Here is a 21,009-nt window from a genome sequence, read left to right on the forward strand (position 1 = left end):
GAGGAGGGTCAGAGGGAGAAGCAGACTCCCCGCCGAGCAGGGAGCCCGATGCGGGACTCGATCCCGGGACTCCAGGATCATGACCTGAGCCGAAGGCAGTCGCTTAACCAACTGAGCCACCCAGGCGCCCCTGGCACCCCTTCTTGAGGCAACATTCACGTTCGGTCTGAGTGACAACTTGACGACCATGGGATGGCGGGGGTAGTGGGGAGGAAGCATTCCAGACTTTTATTTCTAGGGTTGTATTCCAAGCAAGTGGCAGCTGCCTCAAGTGGAAAGCAAGGCCATGGCTGGAGTGGAGAGGGATGGTGCATCAGCCGGGGCCAGAATGGTAGGGCCCTGTAAGTGAGGGGGAAGATCGTGCTGGAAACCCCTAGGAGTTTTTAATTTTATTTCATCTTGGAAGAATTTTGGAACTGTAGAGAAATCACAAGAACGGTATAAAAAATTCCTGTACAGTGTTGTATAAAAACCTCTTCACCCAGAATTGTCAACATTTTGCTATATTCACTCTATTATTTTCTCTTTGTGTGTGTATGTGTTTGTGTGTACACGTGCATATACACACTCTAATTTTCCTCCCTTCTTCTTTATTGTTCTAGCCCGCACCACTTCACCTCCGTAGACCAGCTCTTGCCTACACACCTCATCTTTTTTCCTCAGTCCTCCTTCCCTCCCTCCCTCCCTCCTACCTTTTCCTTCTCTTCTTTCTCCTCTTTTCCTTCCCTTCCCTCTTATTTTTGTTGATACAGATATTCCAGTGTAAAAGAGTGCTTCACCCCTCCTGTTCTGCTCCCCAGAAAAGATTGCCATCCACAGTGTGTTATGTAACCTTCCCATTGTTTTTCTCTGTGTTTTACGTGTCTGATCATGTACACTGCTGTCTGTTCCACATTTTAGTATGGAAATGGCTTTATTGCTTTTCCTCTTTAATATAAAACCATTTTTAATTGCATCGTTTTAGAAAATGGGATTGTAAGTAACACAGCCAAAGCTCTTTGGTTATCATTTCCTTCCTCTAATGTCAAGAGGTAGTCAGTAGCAGGTGCCTGTTCTCGGGGTCGTGAGTCAGGCCCCACATTGGCGTGGAGCCTACTTAAAGTAAAAAACCCAAAAGTTTAAAAAAGAGGTAGTCAGTAGCTTGGGGGGTTTCCATCCAGACCCTTCCTACAGGAAACAAGGTTTTATGTTCTCTTCTATAAATTGTGCAGTTTGCCATTTGATTTACATTTATTTTAGAATTCTTCATAGCAATACATATAGATCAGGGTTTCCTTTTATAATAGCTCCATTTTATTATCCTGCAGTATGATTGGGCCGCATTTTATTGAGCTGTTTCTCCACTGATGGGGGTTTAAGTCTGTGGACTCACCTCCTCATGCCCACAGCTGGTAACCACTAGGGCTTCTTACTTCCTGCTCTCAGGCCTCTCAGCTTTTGATCTGCTGAAATTTTGTATTCCTTGAGACACAAAGATATTTAAATTTTTTAAAAGAACTGATTAAAATTACTTACGAATTTATAGGTGATTGGGTGGAATTTTAGGTGTGCTTAATTCAACATTTGAAAAGTTTGTTTGTTTGTTTGTTTATTTATTTATTTATTTGTCAGAGAGAGAGAGGGAGTGAGCACAAGCAGGGGGAATGGCAGGGAGAGGGAGAAGCAGGCTCCCAGCCGATTGAGGAGCCCAACGCGGGACTCGATCCCAGGACCCTGGGATCATGACCTGAGCTGAAGGCAGACCCTTCACCGACTGAGCCACCCAGGCATCCCGAAAAGTTTTGTTTTTATATGAGTTGCATCATACTGTGTGTAATTATTCTACAATTTGAAAAATGTCTCTATAGGATGAATGTACCATATTTTTTAGCTGTTCTCTTATGGGTGGAAATTTAGGTTGTTGAGCTTGTCACTGTTGCAAACTTTGAAACCATGAATAACTCTGCACATGTATGGATATTCCTGTCTCGTTAATTTTTGGTTACATATTTGATACTTTTCTACATTCTCTTAGAACACAGTTCAGTCTTATAATTACCCTCCTGTCCTAATCCCTTTTCTCTCTTCAGAGATAATCAATTTGGTGTATATTCTTCTAGATCTTTCTACATATGTTTGTCTACAGTTGTTTATATCCTTAAAATGTTTGGTTTGTTTGTCTGGGTTATTACATAAGTGGGTTTCACACTATGTAACATTATTTCTGTCTTTACCCTCATGCAAAAAATATATTTGTAGTTGTATCTGTGATATTTTTATACATACATATCCATTTGTGGCTTCTTTTGCCTTTTTAAAAATTTAATTGAGTTCTAAATTACAGTAAAATGCATAAACCTTAAGTGGAATATTTATATTCTTTTAGGTTCCTGGACCAATTCCAGCAAGAGGGGTGGGGGTGCAGTTCCCCTACACACAGCATCACACAGTTCTTGGACACCAGCAGGTTGTCTGAGAATTCAGCTTCAGTCTGTCACTGTCGACCCAGAGATGGGGGACAGTCTCCTGGAAACCAGCTGCCCTTTGGTAGGTTACCTAGGGGCTTTCCAGAAGTTGCCTCATTAACATAACAAAAGATACCTTGATCGTACTTACCAGAGGAAATTCCAAGGGTTTTAGGAGCTCTGAGCCAGGAACCCATGGATGAAGACCAAACACATATCAGAAATATGTTTTGGACATCTGAATGACCAAATATTCTTATAAATCACAATATTAAAGTATACACTGAAGACAAATGAAAATCAAGAATTCCAGCGCCCTGGCAGTTTCCGTTGTTCTCTCTATCGCCACTGGCCCCCACCCCCAAGGGGTCACTGCTTTATTTATATTTTTTTACTCCTGTTACAACACCATTAATTTTGCCTTTTTTTTTCTTTTTTTAACTTAATATAATTGGAATTGTACAGTAAAGTATCTGGCTTCTCTCAGTCAGCATAGTTTGTGAGTGACATCCAAGTTGTACGATCCTCTGTTGTATGACTGTTTTATAATCTGTCTGCTGTATTCATGTGTTATCATAGACATGGTCATCAGCAACACTTGGGCTGCGTCCAGTTATTGGCTATTTTGAATAACACCGTTATAAACATTTTTGTACATGTCTTTTGAGGGACATCAATTCTCATTTCTGTTAGGCTTATGCCAGGATTTCTCAGCCTCAGCACTATTGACATTTTGGACTGAATTACTCTTCATTGTGAAGGACTATTCTGTACATTGTAGGATGTTGAGCAGCATCCTTGACCTCTACCCGTTTAGATACCAGCAGCTCTACGTGACCAGCGCAGAAGTCTCAGTGCCAGACATCCCCGGGGGCGCAGAATCTCCCTCTCAGTGGACAACCACCTGGCATATATCTAGGAGTGATGGGTGTGTGTGTATTTAAGTTTAGTGAACATGACCAAACATTTTCCAGAAGTGCTGAAACCGCTTTGTGTCCCATCAGCAGTGAGTTCCAGGTGTTCTGCATGGAGGCCAGTCCAAAGTTTGTCAACTTTGCTTGGAGTATTTTCCCATAGGATGGATGTCCTGTACTCAACTATTCTATTGATGCTTAGTTAATGTGATATCCATTCTTTATTTCTAAATGTCTCCTGGTTTTTTAAAAACAAATTTCCAGTATCTTTTTAATCTATTGTATACTTTTCTTCTATAATTTTAAGTATTTGTAATAATATATACTTTGACAGTTATTTCTAACGTTGTCTGCTAACTTCTGGATCATCTGTTGAGTCTGTGTTGTGTGTTTTTCCTTTGATTTATCGGTCTTGTTTTCTTGCCTCTTCACATGTCTCAAAATTTTCTATTTTATGCCTATGTTGGTATAAAGGAACAACCGTAGAGACCGAAGTTCAGTGTTACCTTCTACCAGAGTGTTTCCCCTTTCCTCTGCCATGCAGATAGGGAGATGACTGATGACATCATCAAACAGACTTGGAGGTGGTTTGGGGCTGGGGTGCCGCTTTAGTTATTGTACATTCACCTGTGGTCTCGGTGGTAGTTGGGGGGGGTGGTTATTGCATGCTCCCCTCTAGGGTTCTTTGTGTCCTCAGTGCCTTGAGACTGTGGGAGAATCAGTCCGTCATTGCAGCCCAGTTCCTGTGCTCACCAGCACTCAGCAGATGCGCCACAGGGAAAGCCTGCTGTCAGGGGGCATCAGAGGCTCCCCTGCCTGTTCTCAGGCTGGACAGATGCCCCCAGTGAAGGAAACACCCAGCACGTAACTCACCTGGGGAGAGCTCTGATTTTTAAAAGTGTTGAATTTTACATGACTTTGTTTCATCTATTGAGATGATTGGTTGGCTGTTCTCTGCTAATATACTGATGTGACTTATTTCACTGATGGGTTTTTTGTGGGTTTTTTGTTGTTGTTAATTTTGGACTGTCCTTTAATTTTTTGGATGCATTTCCTTGTCATAGTTTGCTCTGTGTGTACAGGACTTGTACTTGAGTAGTATTTTTTTTTTTTAATTTTTAAAAATAATTTTTTTTTTTTTGCGAGAGAGAGAATGAGAGATAGCATGAGACGGAGGAGGGTCAGAGGGAGAAGCAGACTCCCTGCTGAGCAGGGAGCCTGATGCGGGACTCGATCCCAATCCGGGGACTCCAGGATCATGACCTGAGCCGAAGGCAGTCGCTTAACCAACTGAGCCACCCAGGAGCCCTTGAGTAGTATTTTTATCTAGACACTTTGATCAGAGCTAATGATAAATGAGTTAAGACTACAGTTTGTGCTGTACTTGCCTGGTTTTGTCCGTGGGGTTGTGCAAGTCTGTGTTGTACAGGCGTCCCGTGGTTTCCGGGCTCAATGTCAGGTCAGACATGATGGGAATTTTATGTTCCTGCGATGTTGACAGAACTTTTAAGTGTAGTGTGGGCACATGGCCTCTCTGAAACGGAGGGTTACCTTCGGTTGCTACTTCTGTGTGTTTTGTGATCATGGATTAGTCAGTCTTGCTTTTTTTGCTTCCTTCTGGGCCAGCTTGGGTTCTTTTTACTTTCTTAGACAGTTTTTATTTCTTCCAAGTTTTCAAATTTATTGGAACAAATTCGTTAATATAGTTAGATCTGCTACCATGTTTGCTTTAAAAACATGAATTCAGCAAAATTGATTTCGTAGGGAACAGTGTGAGCCTTCTGTCTAACTTCACACAGCCCTCTTTCCACCACCTTATGATCAGCTTTAGCCCCTCTGATGTCCAAACACCAGGTCTTTTCCAGGGTAAAGTGATGTATTGTCATTTTATGTATTTCTTAAACATTAAACATGTAAAACTGCTACTGTTTTTAATAGGTTCCTGCTGTTCTTTTTTATGTGTTGCTGACAAAGGTGTTGTGCCCCAACCCCATTCTCCCCGTATTCCCTGTGGGTTTGCTGTGTGACTTTGCATAGTGGTGATTTTTTGCAGCATACAGTAGAACTGCCTCTGTACAATAATCTCATGTATTTAAAAATCTTTATCTTAGAGCTATGGATTCTGTCTTGGTCATAATAGTTTTCTATTTTTAATTTCTTCATTTCTTGACCAATAAAAAAATTTTTTAATAGTTTCTCTGTATTTTATTTTTATTCTTATCAAGCTCAAAATACAGTAAAAAGCTTAAAATAAGCCTCACGGTTTACTCCCACTCTCTTTTTCCATCCTGTCTGCATACTCAGCCACTTTGGTCTGTGTTCACTCTAGTGGCGTCTGCCTTAAGCTTGTACACAATCACACTGGTATGCCTTGCTTGGGCTTCTCCTCTGCTATAAAGTCGCAGATCTGACAAGTGGCCTGGGCTGGATCTGAATGTAAGAAGTCACAGCCTCAGGCGTCCCTGTCCGCTCTCCCTTTCCTTGGCCCCAGGGTTTGTCTCAGCGAGCGCTCGTGATATTCCGGTCTTATCTTCTCTGGTCACTTTCAGGCATTGGGCAGTCCAGTCCATGCTCTTAATTCCACCTCCTCTGCTTGCCCCACTCAGGCTGCAGAGGAGAGATGGGGTGCTCATCTCTTTATTGCCTCCTTCTATGGGGGCTCCTCATGGGTTGGGAAGACCAGTGCTTAGACCAGAGAAGCTCCTGTTGTCAGGTGGTTGGTGCTCAGCACCAGGCGGTTGCTTGGAGCCTGAGGCAGGGCCTTACCCTGGATTTCCATATTGTGAGCAATTCTCTCACTTACTTCTGCAGACTCACCCAGAATTGCATTCACTGTCTCTTCCCTCCTGGGTCTCCCTTTCTGCAGACAGTGCTATTGGGTTAGGAGCCTGTCAGGGGTGATCAAGTCCAGGAATCTTTGGACGTCACTTCTCAGCTGCCTTTACAGAGTGTTCCAGAAGCCTCTGTCTTCAGAAATTCCCAGAGGAGAAGAGATATCAGATTCCTGGTTTACTGAAATCCCTGAACACGGGGCCAGTTCCTCCTGATTGTGGGCTCAGTGGACACCCAGACGGTCTCCTCCTTCCCTCCCTTCCCCCAGTGCCCTGCTTCAGGGAATTCTGTCCAGCTGCTTCTACAGCCCCTTGTTCCCCTCATTTCTCATCCTTCAGGCACCCTCACCTTGTTAGGGCAGCGTCTTCAGTTTACTTGGCCAGGATCCTTGCTGTCCTCCTCAACACCCTTCTCTCTGTGCTGGTCATCTCCCGTCAAGATGTCATCTACTCTGTCTTCACTTGATGCCCAGAATCCAACCACTGCGTATTACTTCCAGCTACCTTCATTGCCCCAGATCCAAGACCCTCCCTTCTCCACAGCAGTCAGATTAATCTTGGGCGGGAGTCAGAACATCCCACTCTTGCTTAAGGCCTTCGGATGGCCTCTCCTCACCTGGAATGAAATCTCAAGTCCTTACCATACCCTCTGAGCCCTGAAGTCCTGGCCCTTTGTTTTCATGCCTCTTGGAAGGCTCTTCTGCACAAATCTTGGTATCATTCTCGCATCACTTGGGTTTCTACCCAAATAGTCCCTTACCAGAGAGCTTCCTGACCACTCCATCTGCCTACACCTGCCTCCCTGGGCTCTATCCCCTTACCCTGCTTCTTGGTAGAGCACCATCACCATCTGCTTGTTGGGTAGTTATGTGTTTACTGTCACCTTCCCCTGCAAGGATGGAAATGCGCTAAGTCCAGGGAACGTGTTCATGGCTGAGCCCCCAGCACCAAGAACAGTCCTGGCACATTGTCAGTGTCTCAGAAATGTTTGTTGAATGATCCTGTGAGGACCTGTAGCTTGTTACTACTTTTTTTTTGGTCCCATGAAAGAAACTTATTATAGGCATTCTGGGTAGTTCACAGAGATGTCAGGAACCACACTTACTGTCTCACAACTGCCTGGTGGGGACTGCCGCCCCCTGCCCAGCCACAGCGGCTCTCCATCATCTGCAGCTCTGCAGCCCTAGCTCCAGGCTCAGAGTCTATGCTGGAGTGAACCCTGGTTGACCTCAGTAATGGGCCCCTTATTCTCTGGAAAGAAGGCTAGGAATTTACCTATTTGGCCTTTTTTTTTCCTTTTCTTTCCTTTTTTTTTTTATGGTGCCAAGCTCTCACTCTGTCTAAGACTTAAGATGGGTTGAACAGCTATCAAGATGTCACACCTTCCCATGTGTTTAGAATTGTTCTCTCCATCTCTGGGCAAAATATATCCTGGATAATTTTTTTTTATCAAAGACTTGTAACACCTGTTTCTTCTCCATGTATAAATGTTTATTTCCCTCTACAAGACTGGAAGCTTTTATTTTTTTAAATTAAATTTAATTTAATTTAATTTTATATCTGAGAGAGAGAGAGAGCAGGGGGAGGGGCAGAGGGAGAGAGAGAAGCAGACTCCTCGCTGATCAGGGAGCCCGACATGGGGCTCGATCCCACGACCCCGAGATCACGACCCAAGCCAAAGGCAGATGCTCAACCAACTGAGCCACCCAGGCGTCCCAAGACTAGAAGCTTCTTGAGGGCAGAAGTTGGTTGTGTTCGTCCTGAAATTTTTGGGACCAAAAACAGTATCTGGCCCATGGAAGCTCAAAAGTTTTTGGTTTTTTTCTTTTAAGATTTTTTTTATTTGTTCATTTGAAAGCGAGTGAGTGAGAGAACGAGCGGGGGGAGGGGCAGAGAGAGAGGGAGAAGCAGGCTCCCCACCGAGCAGGGAGCCAGACATGGGGCTCGATCCCAGGACCCTGAGATCATGACCTGAGCCCAAGGCAGACGCTTCACCGACTGAGCCACCCAGGCGCCCCTGTTTTAATTTTTTTTAAAGATTTTATTTATCTTTTGACAGAGAGAGACACAGCGAGAGAGGGAACACAAGCAGGGGGAGTGGGAGAGGGAGAAGCAGGCTTCCCGCTGAGCAAGGAGCCCGATGTGGGGCTCGATCCCAGGACCCTGGGATCATGACCTGAGCCCAAGGCAGACGCTTCACCGACTGAGCCACCCAGGCGCCCCGGGTTTTTTTTTTTTGTTTTATTCTGAAAGTCAGTGCTGATCTGGGCACAGGAGGCAGTCTGTGGAGGAACATCTCTCCTTCCCAGGTCCTGTACATCTGTTCCACGTCACCTAACGTAATGGTATCCAATTGAATGGGATGTATATTATTCCAGGGATTATTGTCATTCAAGGATATATCTATGGAGTTCACCTGGGAAGAGTGGCAGTTACTGGACTCTACGCAGAAGTACTTGTACAGGGATGTGATCCTGGAGAACTACAGCCACCTGGTGTCTGTGGGTAAGTGCAGCTTCTCTGTCGATCTCAGACTGTGATTTATAAATCGCCACCCTTTTTCTTTTGTTGATCTACCCTGAGGTCTCCAAAGGACTTCCTGGTTGTGGGCTTGAACTTCAGAGATCAAAGGCTCGTAGTCCCTATTTGGGCCTCATCTCCTCGTGTAGTCTTCCCCCAAGTGCCAGTGAGCAGTTTCATTTTGTAGTTCTGGATCCCTTAGTCCCTAGCAGCTTGGCCACATCCTTTATGATTTTCCACCAACAGGGTATCATGGTACCAAACCTGATTTAATCTTCAAGTTGGAGCAAGGAGAGGAGCCATGGATAATAAATGCCAAAGTTTCCCGTCAGAGCTGTCCAGGTGGGTGAGTGGGAACCAGGAAGATGGGGGTGTGGGCGTGAACCTCAGGCAGTGTTGTGTGGAAGCTCTGCTTTGAAGCCCCTGAACCACTGGGGCAACTCGGGAGGAGCCAAGTTAGCCAAGCTAGCTCCTCAGGAAAGGAAAGGACCATTGCTCTACCCATGTTTGGGCTTCCCTCTCTTGGGTCTGAGGGGCAGGCATGCCTTCTTGTCTGCACTCTGCTCAGATGTTTTTCTGGGTTAGTTTCCTTCCTTCCCATGGTCATGGACTGCATTAGCTGTCGTCGCTTCCAGAGAGTTTCTCTCCTCTCCCTTCGTGTGACTCACGCCCTCTACTTCCCTTACGGTGACTTTCTCTCTTGCCTTCCACAGATAAATCCCTCAGTCTTCCTCGTCCTTTGCTCAGCATCACCTTCTTCAGAGAATGCATTGTTTCCTTTTCTTTCACTGTGAAATTATAGCTGTTACTTTCTTGGGCACTTTTCTGAAGGATTCTGAAACCTAGCCCAGTCTCACCTGTGTCATGAAGTGATTGTATCACCTTACATTTCCTGGCTCCTCTTTATCCTTCCCTCTCGAGTCCTCCAGAAGGGTGTATTTCCCAAATCTGGCTGTTCTCTCACCAATATTGTAACAGCTGAAAGGCTCTTCTGCCTAAGCTTGCTTTCTCCCATGTCATAACGTCCCACGGATATCCTCATCCTCTTCCCTTCTACACTCTCGTCCCATGTGTTAAATGCTTGTAAAGAGCCCCGGGCTTCCTCACTTTTCATTCTCAGTAGCAGAAATGGGAAGGAGCTCTTCGTCTTTGGCCTCCCCACGTTTCTTACTGCTGCTGTTGCGCTCATGGTACCATCTTAGTGCTTAGTACTTAGTACAGCTGCGAATCTTAGTACTGTTTCTGTTTTTGCCGCTATTTTATCTTCATAGCTCCTGTCCCCTCAGTTGTCACCCAGACTAGATCAGTGTTCTCTCAGGCATGGGAAGCTCAAATTCTTAGCCATATTTGAGAACTCTAGTCTTCCTCTTAGCTATTCCTGCTGGATTTGTTTTCATAAGCATCCTATCACTAGTCTGAGAAAATAAACAAGTATCTTACATCCCTTGTTCAACCAGAATAAAGAATAAGGAATTTATAGTCTCAAATGACAGTTGTCTGCCATAGGACAGCAGCTCCACAGTGGCTTAATTCAGAAGCTTAGTGATGTCAGGGGTTCCTGGTGGCTCAGTCTTGATTTTGGCTCAGGTCATGACCTCAGGGTTCTACGATCGAGCCCTGCATTGGGCTTGTGCTCAGTGCAAAGACTGCTTGAGATTCTCTCTCTCCCCCTCATGATAGATTAGTAGATGCGTACGTACATAGATGACTAACTAACTATCTAACTTAAAAAAAAAAACAAGGAGCTTGGTGATGTCAGCGATCCATCTGCCTCCCTTTTCTCACCCTGAGAGGTTATGCTTTTCTTTTCCTTTGTCCTGGTAGGTTCCTCCATGCCAGGCATCATATGCAGACACAGCAGGAGTCACTGGATAAGTCCTGTTTCTTTCCCCAAAATCCCCTTCACCAGTCCCCAGACTCTTTCTCAGAAGCCTGCCGGCATGTTTTCTTACAGCTGACATGCCAGTGCCTGAACTAGCCGTGATGTGGGGGCGGGGAGGGCTCGGTGGGGGACCACACGGACCATGTCCTCACCAGTCAGGGCTGGTGCACGGAAGAGGGGAAGTGCGTGTGGCTCTGCGGTGAGCAGTGTGAGTCCTCCCTTTGGGTGTGCTGCACATGTGCCCTTCTGTCCACCTGTGCAGCTTCAAAAATGCTAATGTTAACACGAAACATCGTCATTCCTTCCCCAAGGGAGGCAGCCCGTGTTCTCATCCTGGGCCCGAGTCCAGTTGCAAGGCCAGGATTTCTTGAGATGGGTGTGGCTGTGGCCTCACGGTCTGAACGGACGTGGGCTTAAAAGATCAGCGGTCTATTCTGGACACATGCAGTGGTGGGGAAGGATCCGGAAACTAACGGAAGCTCCTCTGTGCAGAGGGGTGGATGGGGGATAGCGGTCCATCACACACTTTCCTCTTTGAGAAAAAAAATCAAAGACGACTTCTTGCTCTAGCATACTTTCCCTGTTCACTCCAGTCTTTTTGTCCTGTTGGCATAGATGAGACGATGCTTGGAGAGAATATGGTCCTGTCTGTTGGTGCAGATGTGGGCGTATTTGGGACTAAAGAATCATAGGCTGTTATCAGACCAGGCTTAGGTTTCCTTCGAAACCTAACAAGTGGGGCACCTGGGTGGCTCAGCTGGTTGAGCGTCTGCCTTCGGCCCAGGGTCCTGGGACCGAGTCCTGCATTGGGCTCCCTGCTCAGCAGTCTGCTTCTCCCTCTACTGCGCCCCCTGCTTGTCTCTCTCTCTCTCTCTCTGTCAAATAAATAAATAAATAAATAAATAAAATCTTAAAAAAAAAACCAACCCACCCAACAAGCTTCCAGTCAGTCTTTTTTTTCCGACTAATTCTGTGAAGCCAATACCAACAACCAAAAGTGGTCTGAGCATTTATTCAAGCCTGAGAAGTCTTCTAGCCATTGGTCTTGGTATTCTCACCCCTGTCCTTGAGTTTAGTGGCCCTACTTTGAGGCACAAACCATAATGCGAACTGTTCCCGCATGAGTGGGGAGAGAGGGTTTATCAGGAGGTCCTGAGGAGGCAGGAGAGCCCCTGGTGGCCCCACAGGACAGCTGTAGCAACATGATGAGGCTGTGCCCCTAAGGAGTGTGCCTTTCCTGGTGCCCTGTGGGCCTCACACTCAGCATCATGCTCCTGTTGGGCCTCATCATTGTCCGGCCACATGTGTCATCTGCACACCTTCCCTGGAAGGTCTCGTCCTTCATGGTGTTTAAGACCTTTTACATGTTGTTGACGCCTGCTTTTCTCTGAGCACTGAACTTCCGTCTGTCTGCCTACTTGCTGTCTCCTCTCCATTTGGGTATTTAGCCGAGATCTCAAGTGTAGTCAGATCCAAAACAAAGTCCTTAATTTTTCCTGCAAACATTTTCTCTCTCAGAGAGCAGCACCTCCTGTTTCTCCAGCCTAAAATCTGGAGTTCTTAAAGCCTCCCCTTCTCTCACCTTCTCCTTCACCCAGTCCTTTGGTAGATTTTCTTGGTTCTCTCCAGATGCATTCCACATTTGCTCAGCTCCAGAGTTTAGTCCAAACCACTGTGATGTCTTCCCGCACTACTACAAGGGCTTCCTCGTTTGTCTCTCAGCCCTTCTTCTATTCATTTTCTACATAACAGGCAAACATCTTTTAAAAGCACAACATGAGGGGCGCCTGGGTGGCTCAGTTTGTGAAGTGTCTACCTTCGGCTCAGGTCATGATCCCGGGGTCCTGGGATTGAGTCCCGCTTTGGGCTCCCTGCTCAGCGGGTAGCCTGCCCCTCCCTCTGCCTACCCCTCCCCCTGCTTGTGCTCGCTCTGTCTCTCTCCGTCTCTCTCTCTCTGACAAATAAATAAAATCTTTAATAAAAATACTCTAGAAAGCACAACACGAATCAAGGTGTCCTCTTACCTTTGGGTAAGATGAAAACTTTTTTGCCTGCCTATTTGGTTCTTGACGCACTCTGTTCACTCAGTGGGTTTTAGCTGTCCCAAACTTTTTTCGAAATATTTTTCTTTTCTTTTCTTTTTTTTTTAAACTTGTAGGCTTCACACCCAACGTGGGGCTCAAACTCATGACCCTGACGACAGGAGTCACAGGCTCCCCCGACCAAGCCAACGAGGCATCCCATTTTTTCTATTTCTTAACTGTGCCAAACAGGTGTTCCTTTCTCAAGAATTTTGTATGTGCTTTTCCGTCTGTTTGGAATGCTCTTGCCCCTAATTTTCCTATGGCTAACTGAGTCTTACTTTTAATGTCTCGTACCTATCTGAATGTTACACCCTGGTTACTCGGTATCCTCTGAATTCACTTTTTGAATAAGCCCCTGTAATAATAACATTCAGATATAAGATAAATGGTGTTGGCTCCTAAGTGCAGGCTAAGCATCTTAAGCCTCGTGTTCTCTTTTTCTTTTTCTTTTTTTTTTTTTTGAGAGAGAGAAGGAGAGCATGTGTGACCGGGGGTGGGGTGGGGGGAGAGGGAATCTCAAGCAGGCTCCCCAATAAGCACAAGCCCAACGTGGGGCTCGATCTCATCCTGAGATCATGACCTGAGCTGAAACCAAGAGTCAGTCACTCAACACACTGAGCCACCCAGGTGGCCCTAAGCTTCTATTTTAAAAACCATTTTTGATCACTGCTAATTTGTCATCCATTTCCATAATGGGATTTGGTTTAACACAGTTCCTCATGCTCCATAGCTCAGATATATGGCACATGTGGGCTTGGCCAGTATTTCTTTTGAACCGGTGTCTGAGGCCTGTTATTAAGCAAAAAACACTCATCACATGACAGTTTTATAGCTCTGTAATTCCAGATCAGCTACATTGATGATTAAAATATATATATATGTATATATATATTTATTTTTCCTAGAAGGTTGGAAAGAATGGTACCAGAAAAATCAAGATGAGTTTGAAAATATCGAGGGAAGTTATACTTTTGGCGCATTTGGAAAACGTCATCTGAGCAGAACCCATGTTCCTTCAAGACAAAGAATCCATAAGTACAACACACATGGAAAAGGTCTGACACAAAACTCAGGTTCAACCAAAAGCTGTCTGAGAAAAAATCCTGATAAGTTCCATGGATATGAAGAATCCTATTTTCTTAAGCATCAAAGAGCTCATAGTATAGAAAAAAACTGTGTGTGTAATGAATGTGGGAAAGCTTTTCGTTGTAAGTCACAACTGATTGTCCATCTCAGAATTCATACGGGAGAGAGGCCTTACGAATGCACCAAATGTGAAAGGGCATTCAGTGCCAAGTCAAACCTTAATGCTCATCAGAGGGTGCACACGGGGGAAAAGCCCTACTCCTGCAGTGAGTGTGGGAAGGTATTCTCCTTCAGGTCACAGCTCATCGTCCATCAGGAAATTCACACAGGGGGGAAACCTTATGGCTGCAGTGAATGTGGGAAAGCCTACAGCTGGAAATCACAGCTGCTTTTACACCAGAGAAGCCACACGGGCGTGAAACCTTATGAATGTGGGGAGTGTGGGAAAGCCTTCAGTTTGAAGTCACCGTTCGTCGTACACCAGAGGACTCACACAGGAGTGAAGCCCCATAAATGCAGTGAATGTGGGAAAGCTTTTAGGAGTAAGTCCTACCTCCTGGTTCACATCAGAATGCACACAGGGGAGAAACCCTACCAGTGCAGCGATTGTGGGAAAGCCTTCAATATGAAGACACAACTTGTTGTTCACCAGGGAATCCACACAGGAAATAATCCTTATCAGTGCAGTGAATGTGGGAAAGCCTTCGGTAGGAAGGAACAGCTCACTGCACATCTGAGAGCGCATGCAGGCGAGAAGCCCTACGGATGCAGTGAGTGTGGGAAGGCTTTCAGCAGCAAATCATATCTTGTTATACATAGGAGAACGCACACCGGAGAGAGACCCTATGAATGTAGTTTCTGTGAGAGAGCCTTTTGTGGGAAATCCCAGCTCATCATACACCAGAGGACTCACTCGACGGAGAAACCCTATGAATGCAGCGAATGTGAGAAAGCCTATCCCAGGAAGGCGTCACTTCAGATACACCAGAAAACTCACTCGGGAGAAAAACCTTTTAAGTGTGGTGAATGTGGGAAGGCCTTCACTCAGAAGTCGTCCCTCAGTGAACATCAGAGAGTTCACACAGGAGAGAAGCCGTGGAAATGCTCTGAATGTGGGAAATCCTTCTGTTGGAACTCAGGGCTTCGTATACATCGAAAAACTCACAAGTGAGAAATTAGAATGAAGTAGATGTTAGGGACTTTCTCACAGACGTTGATTCTCAGGAGACTTTAGATGATAATGGAGATGGGATGCAGAAGCAGGAAGTCCTAAAAATACACTCCTATCAATTAAGTCAGAGAGAGACCATCATATTTGGAATGAATGGGCAAAAGCTTTCAGAAATAAGTCCTATGAGTCTGTAGACAAGAACTCAAGGAATGAGGAGCAGTAACTATGAAGTGCACTAGCATCATGATAAAGATAAAATTCAGAGAATTCATATTTAAAACTTGCCAAATTTAATAAATCAGGAAAGCATTTTCCCATATGAAATGTATGTGTGAGAGTCACATTCCAGATTTGAAGCTGTTTTAGAGTGAAGAAAATCTCAATTTTAAATGGTGGATTTTTTCATGGTGGAGTATAAAGTTGTTTTTTATTTTAATATGTAAATAAAGCAATGGTCAGGAAAACATCAAGGAACATATTCTGAAGGTTAAGAAATATTTAGTGTGACTTTCTTGAGTAACACTGAATAGCATTTTTTAAAACTTTGGTATTTTATTTTTTAATGTAACTTGTCATGCATATATTTGGTAGTTTGTGGAATAACATCCCCTAATATTCTCCATATTAAATGCTAAATATCAGTTTTGTCTCTTTATTTCTTAGCAACTAAAGTAGTGTGGCTTTTAATAAATGGAAAGATTCTGTTCCCCAAATGAGTTTACTTACTCAGCAGTCTTTGTACGTGGGTCTGACAGTTATCACGGGGCTGCTTTGTAGGAGCAGAGAGAGAGATTATATTTTAGCAGTTCAGAGTGTGTTCTCCACTGATTGGCGAGAACACCCTCGTTTTCTCTGGAGGAGCACCTCTCTGGTGTGTGCATCTCTGGGTTGGTGTCTCTCAGGGCACCTGTTGCGCCAGCTACCGGTGAGCATTATGCCCATTGCCGGCTCATGGTAGCCTCGTTCCTGGATCCTGAGTCTCTGACTCAGCCTCATGTGAACCAGAAGGGACGTGTGGGACTCACTTACTCTTGCCCCAGAATGGAGGGCCATCAATTCCTTCCTGCTGTATTGGTTTCCCGGAATAAGTCTGGGTGCTGTCCCTCTTTGAACCTGGTTTTCTGGCCTGTGTGCTTCCGCCTCTCTTCAATAAAAATGTTTTCCTGCTCACGTTAAGGAGAGTGAATTTCTATCTCATATTACTGAAGGGCTTTAATCAATAAATTGTTGCTGGGCAGTAGTGTATAAGTCACAAAAGAGGGCTTTTTTCCTGAGGCGAGAAGATAATCAGGTTCTTGTTTACATTCCAATGTGGAAACTTTAGCCCATAGTACAAAGTGCTATTGCTTGTTTACACCAAGAACCTTGTGGCCCCTGATGATAAGATTCTGGGAACACTGAAGGCTATTGCCATAGAAGAGTTTTTAATTTATGAGGAAATCTGACACAGGAGATGGGATGGCTACTCTGGTCCTGTTAGCTCTTAATCACAACAGTGACAGATGTGAAGCCCTGAAAGCTCATCTCAAGGAAGAGCGTTAACGGTGACGTTGCTGAATTAAACCAACCACTTCACATGCTTGCTAATCCCTTATAGAAACATGTGTTGGTATAGAAAAAGTAGTCTCTTTAATAATTTTTTTTTTTTTAAGATTTTATTTATTTATTTGAGACAGAGAGAATGAGAGAGACAGAGAGCACATGAGAGGGGGGAGGGTCAGAGGGAGAAGCAGGCTCCCTGCCGAGCAGAGAGCCCGATGCGGGACTCGATCCAGGGACTCCAGGATCATGACCTGAGCCGAAGGCAGTCGCTTAACCAACTGAGCCACCCAGGCGCCCAATAATTTTTTTTAAGATGTATTTATTTGTGAGAGAGAGTGAGCAGGGGGAGTGGCAGAGGGAGAGGGAGAAGCAGACTCCCAGCTGAGCAGGGAGCCCAACGTGGGGCTCGATCCCAGGACCCTGAGATCATGACCTGAGCTGAAGGCAGACGCTTCATCGACTGAGCCACCCAGGTGCCCCTAGAAAAAGTAGTCTCTTGACAGTTCATGTAGGGATACCTGACCGAAGTGTGAGGACTCAGCCTGGCAGACTCCTGAGAAACTGCGCTGGATGCTCTTCCCTCAGAAATACGTAGCTTAGACGTTGGCAGGCTACAGCTCGCAGGTCAAATACAGCTTGCTGCCTATATTTGTATGGACGGAAGCCAAGAAGTCTTTAGGTTTTTAAATGGTTGCAAAAAGACCAAAACTACTTCACCAATTGAGAAAATTATTTGAAATTCAAGTCTCAGCATCCATCAGTCAGGTTTTATTGGAACATAACCATACGTTAATTGTATTGTCTGGTGGCTTTGGCACTAACTACAATGGCAGAGTTGTGGCAGATGCTGTTGCCTACAAAACCTGCCAAGTCCTGGTGTAGAGTCCCTTCCCCTCCCTGAAGAAGTGGACCTTGCCTTGCAGGAGGAAGCTTATTCTGCCAACACCCTGGGGCTCATCGCTACCAACTCTCTGCCCCAGTCTTTTAGAAGGATCCCACTTATTGGCTTAGGTCTCACCCTAATTATCTCATTTTCACGTGATTATCTCTGTAAAGATACTATTGCTAATTAACTTCACATCCTAAGGTACTGGGGACTAAGAATCCAATACATCTTTTTCGAACGGACGTAATTCAACATGTAAGTTTGCCCTCTTGCTCCTCGCCCCCCATCCGTGTCCTTTTCATGTGCAAAATACATTCTCCCCAGCCCAACACCCCCAGAAGGCTTACTTCACCCAAGCATCAACTCCAGAATCTCTAAATACCATCTAAATCAGATGTGGGTGAGATGGGGTATGCTTCATCCTGGGGCAATATTCCTCTCCATTTGGGAATGTGTGAAACCAGACAGGTTACCTGCTTCCAAAATACAATGATTAGACAGGCATAAAGTAGACTATCCTATCCTAAAAGGGAGAAATCAGGAAAAAGGGTTGTGAGTCCCAAGCAAGTTAAAACCTAACGGCAAATTCCATTAGATTTTAAGGCCTGGGAATAATTCTCTGGCCAAATGCTCGGTCCTCTGAGACCACTGGTTGATGGCCCTGCCCCTCATCCCTGGATGGTGGACAAGCCTCTGGAATTGAAAAGGTGGCTTCACTCTCTGAGTCCAAGGAGGTGGCTCTGCCCTTGGGGTCACTCTTCCTTTGTCTTTAAGGATGACCCATGTGCCCATCTAGAGAGCTCTATTGGCCTGTTTCCAGGACAGCCAATGACTTTCTTCATTCACCTTTCTCTGTCCCCTTCAGTCCAAGTTGGTAGCATTTCTGCTGAGATGGCTGATGGATTCACAAGGCACACCCTTGTTCTCTCCAGAGCATGCTTTCTCATTTTTTGCAATATGGATAAGCTGAGAATCGTTCAAATTTTCAAAATCTAGTTCCTTTATGCTTAACAATTCATTTTTCAGTTTATCTCTGTCCTCCCAAATTGTACTATTAGCAGCAAGAAGTCAGGCCATGTCTTCAACACTCTGCTTAGAAATCTGTTCAGCTAAACGTTCCAGTTCATTATTTATAAGTTCTTTGTACGAAGCACTAGAACACAGTTTAGCCAAGTTCTCTGTCACTTTATTACAAAAATTGTTTTCCTCCAATTTTTTTTTTTTTAAAGATTTTATTTATCTATTTGACTGAGAGAGACACAGTGAGAGAGGGAACACAAGCAGGGGGAGCGGGAGAGGGAGAAGTAGGCCTCCCGCCGAGCAGGGAGCCCGACGCAGGGCTCGATCCCAGGACCCTGGGATCATGACCTGAGCAGAAGGCAGACGCCTAACGACTGAGCCACCCAGGGGCCCCCAATTTTCTTTTTTTTAAGAACTACTTTTTGAAGATTTTATTTATTTATATGTCAAAGAGAGAGAGCAAGCACAAGCAGCGGGGAGTGGGAGAGGGAGAAGCAGGCTTCCCACTGAGCAGGGAGCCCGATGCGGGGCTCAATCCCAGGACTCCGGGATCATGACCTGAGCTGAAGGCAGACGCCTAACGACTGAGCCACCCAGGCGCCCCTAAATAAATAAAATATTTTTTAAAAAATGATTATCTCTGTAGACTCTCTCTCTAAATAAGGTCACGGTCTGAGGTGTATGGTCGGGATTCCAACATATCTCTTCTGCGGGGATACAATTCAACCCATAACAATCAACAAAGAAATAGACAGCTTGAACAACACTATAAACCTTGACCTAACACATACATGGAGCACTCCACCCAACTACAGCAGAATATACATTATTCTCAAGTGCACAGGGAATATTATATAGTATAGATCAAGTGCCAGGTCATAGAACAAACCTCAAAAATTTAATGGTGGAGTCTTGTCAAAAGAACACTGCAACCAGCTTAACACTGGCCAAATCTGGAACAGTTAGAGAATTCAAATAAATAATGATAGCAGGTTATAACCAAAAGAATAAAATAAGTCCATGGATCCATATTGATATAAATATGCAAATGTATAAACAAGTAGGAGAGAAGGGAAAACTTATTTCTTTAAAGTAAAATATCACTTAATACATAAGAAATGACATAATTAGAAAACTCAACCCTTGGTGGCCAGCACAGTAATATTTGTCTTAGGCAAGAATCATCCGTGAATGCAAAAATTAGGTGGGTGAAAGTCTTAAAACCTCTGCCCACGAGATACTTATTAATTACAATTGGAAAAATAAGAATTTTACAAAAGAGAAATCTGACATTTACCACCTTAATTAAGCAATCAAAATGAATATTGCTATTATTGGCACAAATAAATATGGAACTCGATATGGATCTCTAAGAAAGACACATCACTTGTGTAGTATTCCTGCCAAAAATGCGTAACCTGAATCTAAATCCTGAGGAGGGCGCCTGGATGGCTCAGTCGTTAAGCGTCTGCCTTCGGCTCAGGTCATGATCCCAGGGTGCTGGGATTGAGCCCTGCATCGGGCTCCCTGCTCTGCAGGGAGCCTGCTTCCCCCTCCCCCACTCCCCCTGCTCGTGTTCCCTCTCTCGCTGTGTCTCTCTCTGTCAAATAAATAAAATCTTTTAAAAAAATAAATAAATCTTGAGGAAACACCTAACAAACCCAGGTTAGAGTCATTCAGCATGAAAATGGCAACACTTTTAAATATGTTGAGGTCAGGAAAGACTGAAAGACTGGACCAGTTTAAAGGTTAACTACAGAGGGACACCTGGCTGGCTCAGTCAGGGGAACATGCGGCTCTTGATCTTGGAGTCGTGAGTCGAGCCCCATGTGTGGACTAGAGTTTACCTAAAATTAAATTTTTTTTTTTAAATTTAGAGGTAACTAAAGATACATGAAATCGGATATTGAATCCAAGTTTTGCTTCTTGGACTTTATGGGAACTATTGATGGAATTTGAATCAGTTCTGTGTATTTGATAACAGTACTGCATTTAGGTTCATTTCCTCAATTTGATAACTTACTGTGGTTAGTTAATGGAATGACCCTCTTGGAGACAGTGCAGTGTTCATAGTGTAGAGGAATTATGTCTGCAACTCATGTTCTACCTTTCAAGAGAAGTATTTTCTTTTATGGAGAAAGCAGACATGGTAAAATGTTAACACCTGGGGAATGTAGGTAAAGTATATTTAGGAATCTTCCCTATCCTGTAAATTCTGTAATTCTGTGATTTTTTTTTCAACTTTTCATCAGTATCAAATCATTTCTAAATAGATGAAAAAAATGAATTTAGCAAAGTGATCAGATGTCAGGTCAATATATCCAAATCAATTCTATTTCTACATACAAGAAAAGCTTTGCGAAATGGAATTTAATAAAATGAATCTATTTTCAAAAGTATCAAAATACTAAATGTAAAAAAAAAATCTTGTGCTGTGGGAACTGTTCAGTATCATGTACTGATACTGAAGAGTTGTTCAGTTGTTGTTGATACATGAACCTACACAGGTGATAAAACTGAATAGAACTTCATACATGAACATGAGTGTAAGTGAAACTGGAGAAATCTGAGTATGTATTATGGGCTGTATTAAGGTCAATATTCTGGCTGTGATGTACTGTAGTTTTGC

General features: G+C 44.3%; 1 protein-coding gene across 2 annotated transcripts; it reads left to right on the top strand.

The window, feature by feature from the left end:
* The first annotated feature begins 141 nt into the window (after nucleotides 1-141).
* On the top strand, nucleotides 142-16,108 carry ZNF26 (zinc finger protein 26). Of its 2 annotated transcripts, none has more exons than XM_081802508.1 (4): nucleotides 142-2,526; nucleotides 8,568-8,694; nucleotides 8,956-9,051; nucleotides 13,584-16,108. In XM_081802508.1, the coding sequence occupies exons 1-4, from the start codon at nucleotides 2,491-2,493 to the stop codon at nucleotides 14,930-14,932; spliced, it is 1,608 nt and encodes a 535-aa protein (XP_081658634.1). In that variant the 5' UTR covers nucleotides 142-2,490; the 3' UTR covers nucleotides 14,933-16,108. The 2 variants fall into 2 exon arrangements, with proteins under 2 accessions (XP_081658634.1, XP_081658633.1); XM_081802507.1 differs by having other exon boundaries at nucleotides 143-2,526; nucleotides 13,581-16,108.
* Nucleotides 16,109-21,009: the final 4,901 nt, after the last annotated feature.

Source organism: Leptonychotes weddellii, chromosome 13, assembly GCF_054177405.1.
Source record: "Leptonychotes weddellii isolate Sample4059 chromosome 13, ASM5417740v2, whole genome shotgun sequence".
Lineage (NCBI taxonomy): Eukaryota > Metazoa > Chordata > Mammalia > Carnivora > Phocidae > Leptonychotes > Leptonychotes weddellii.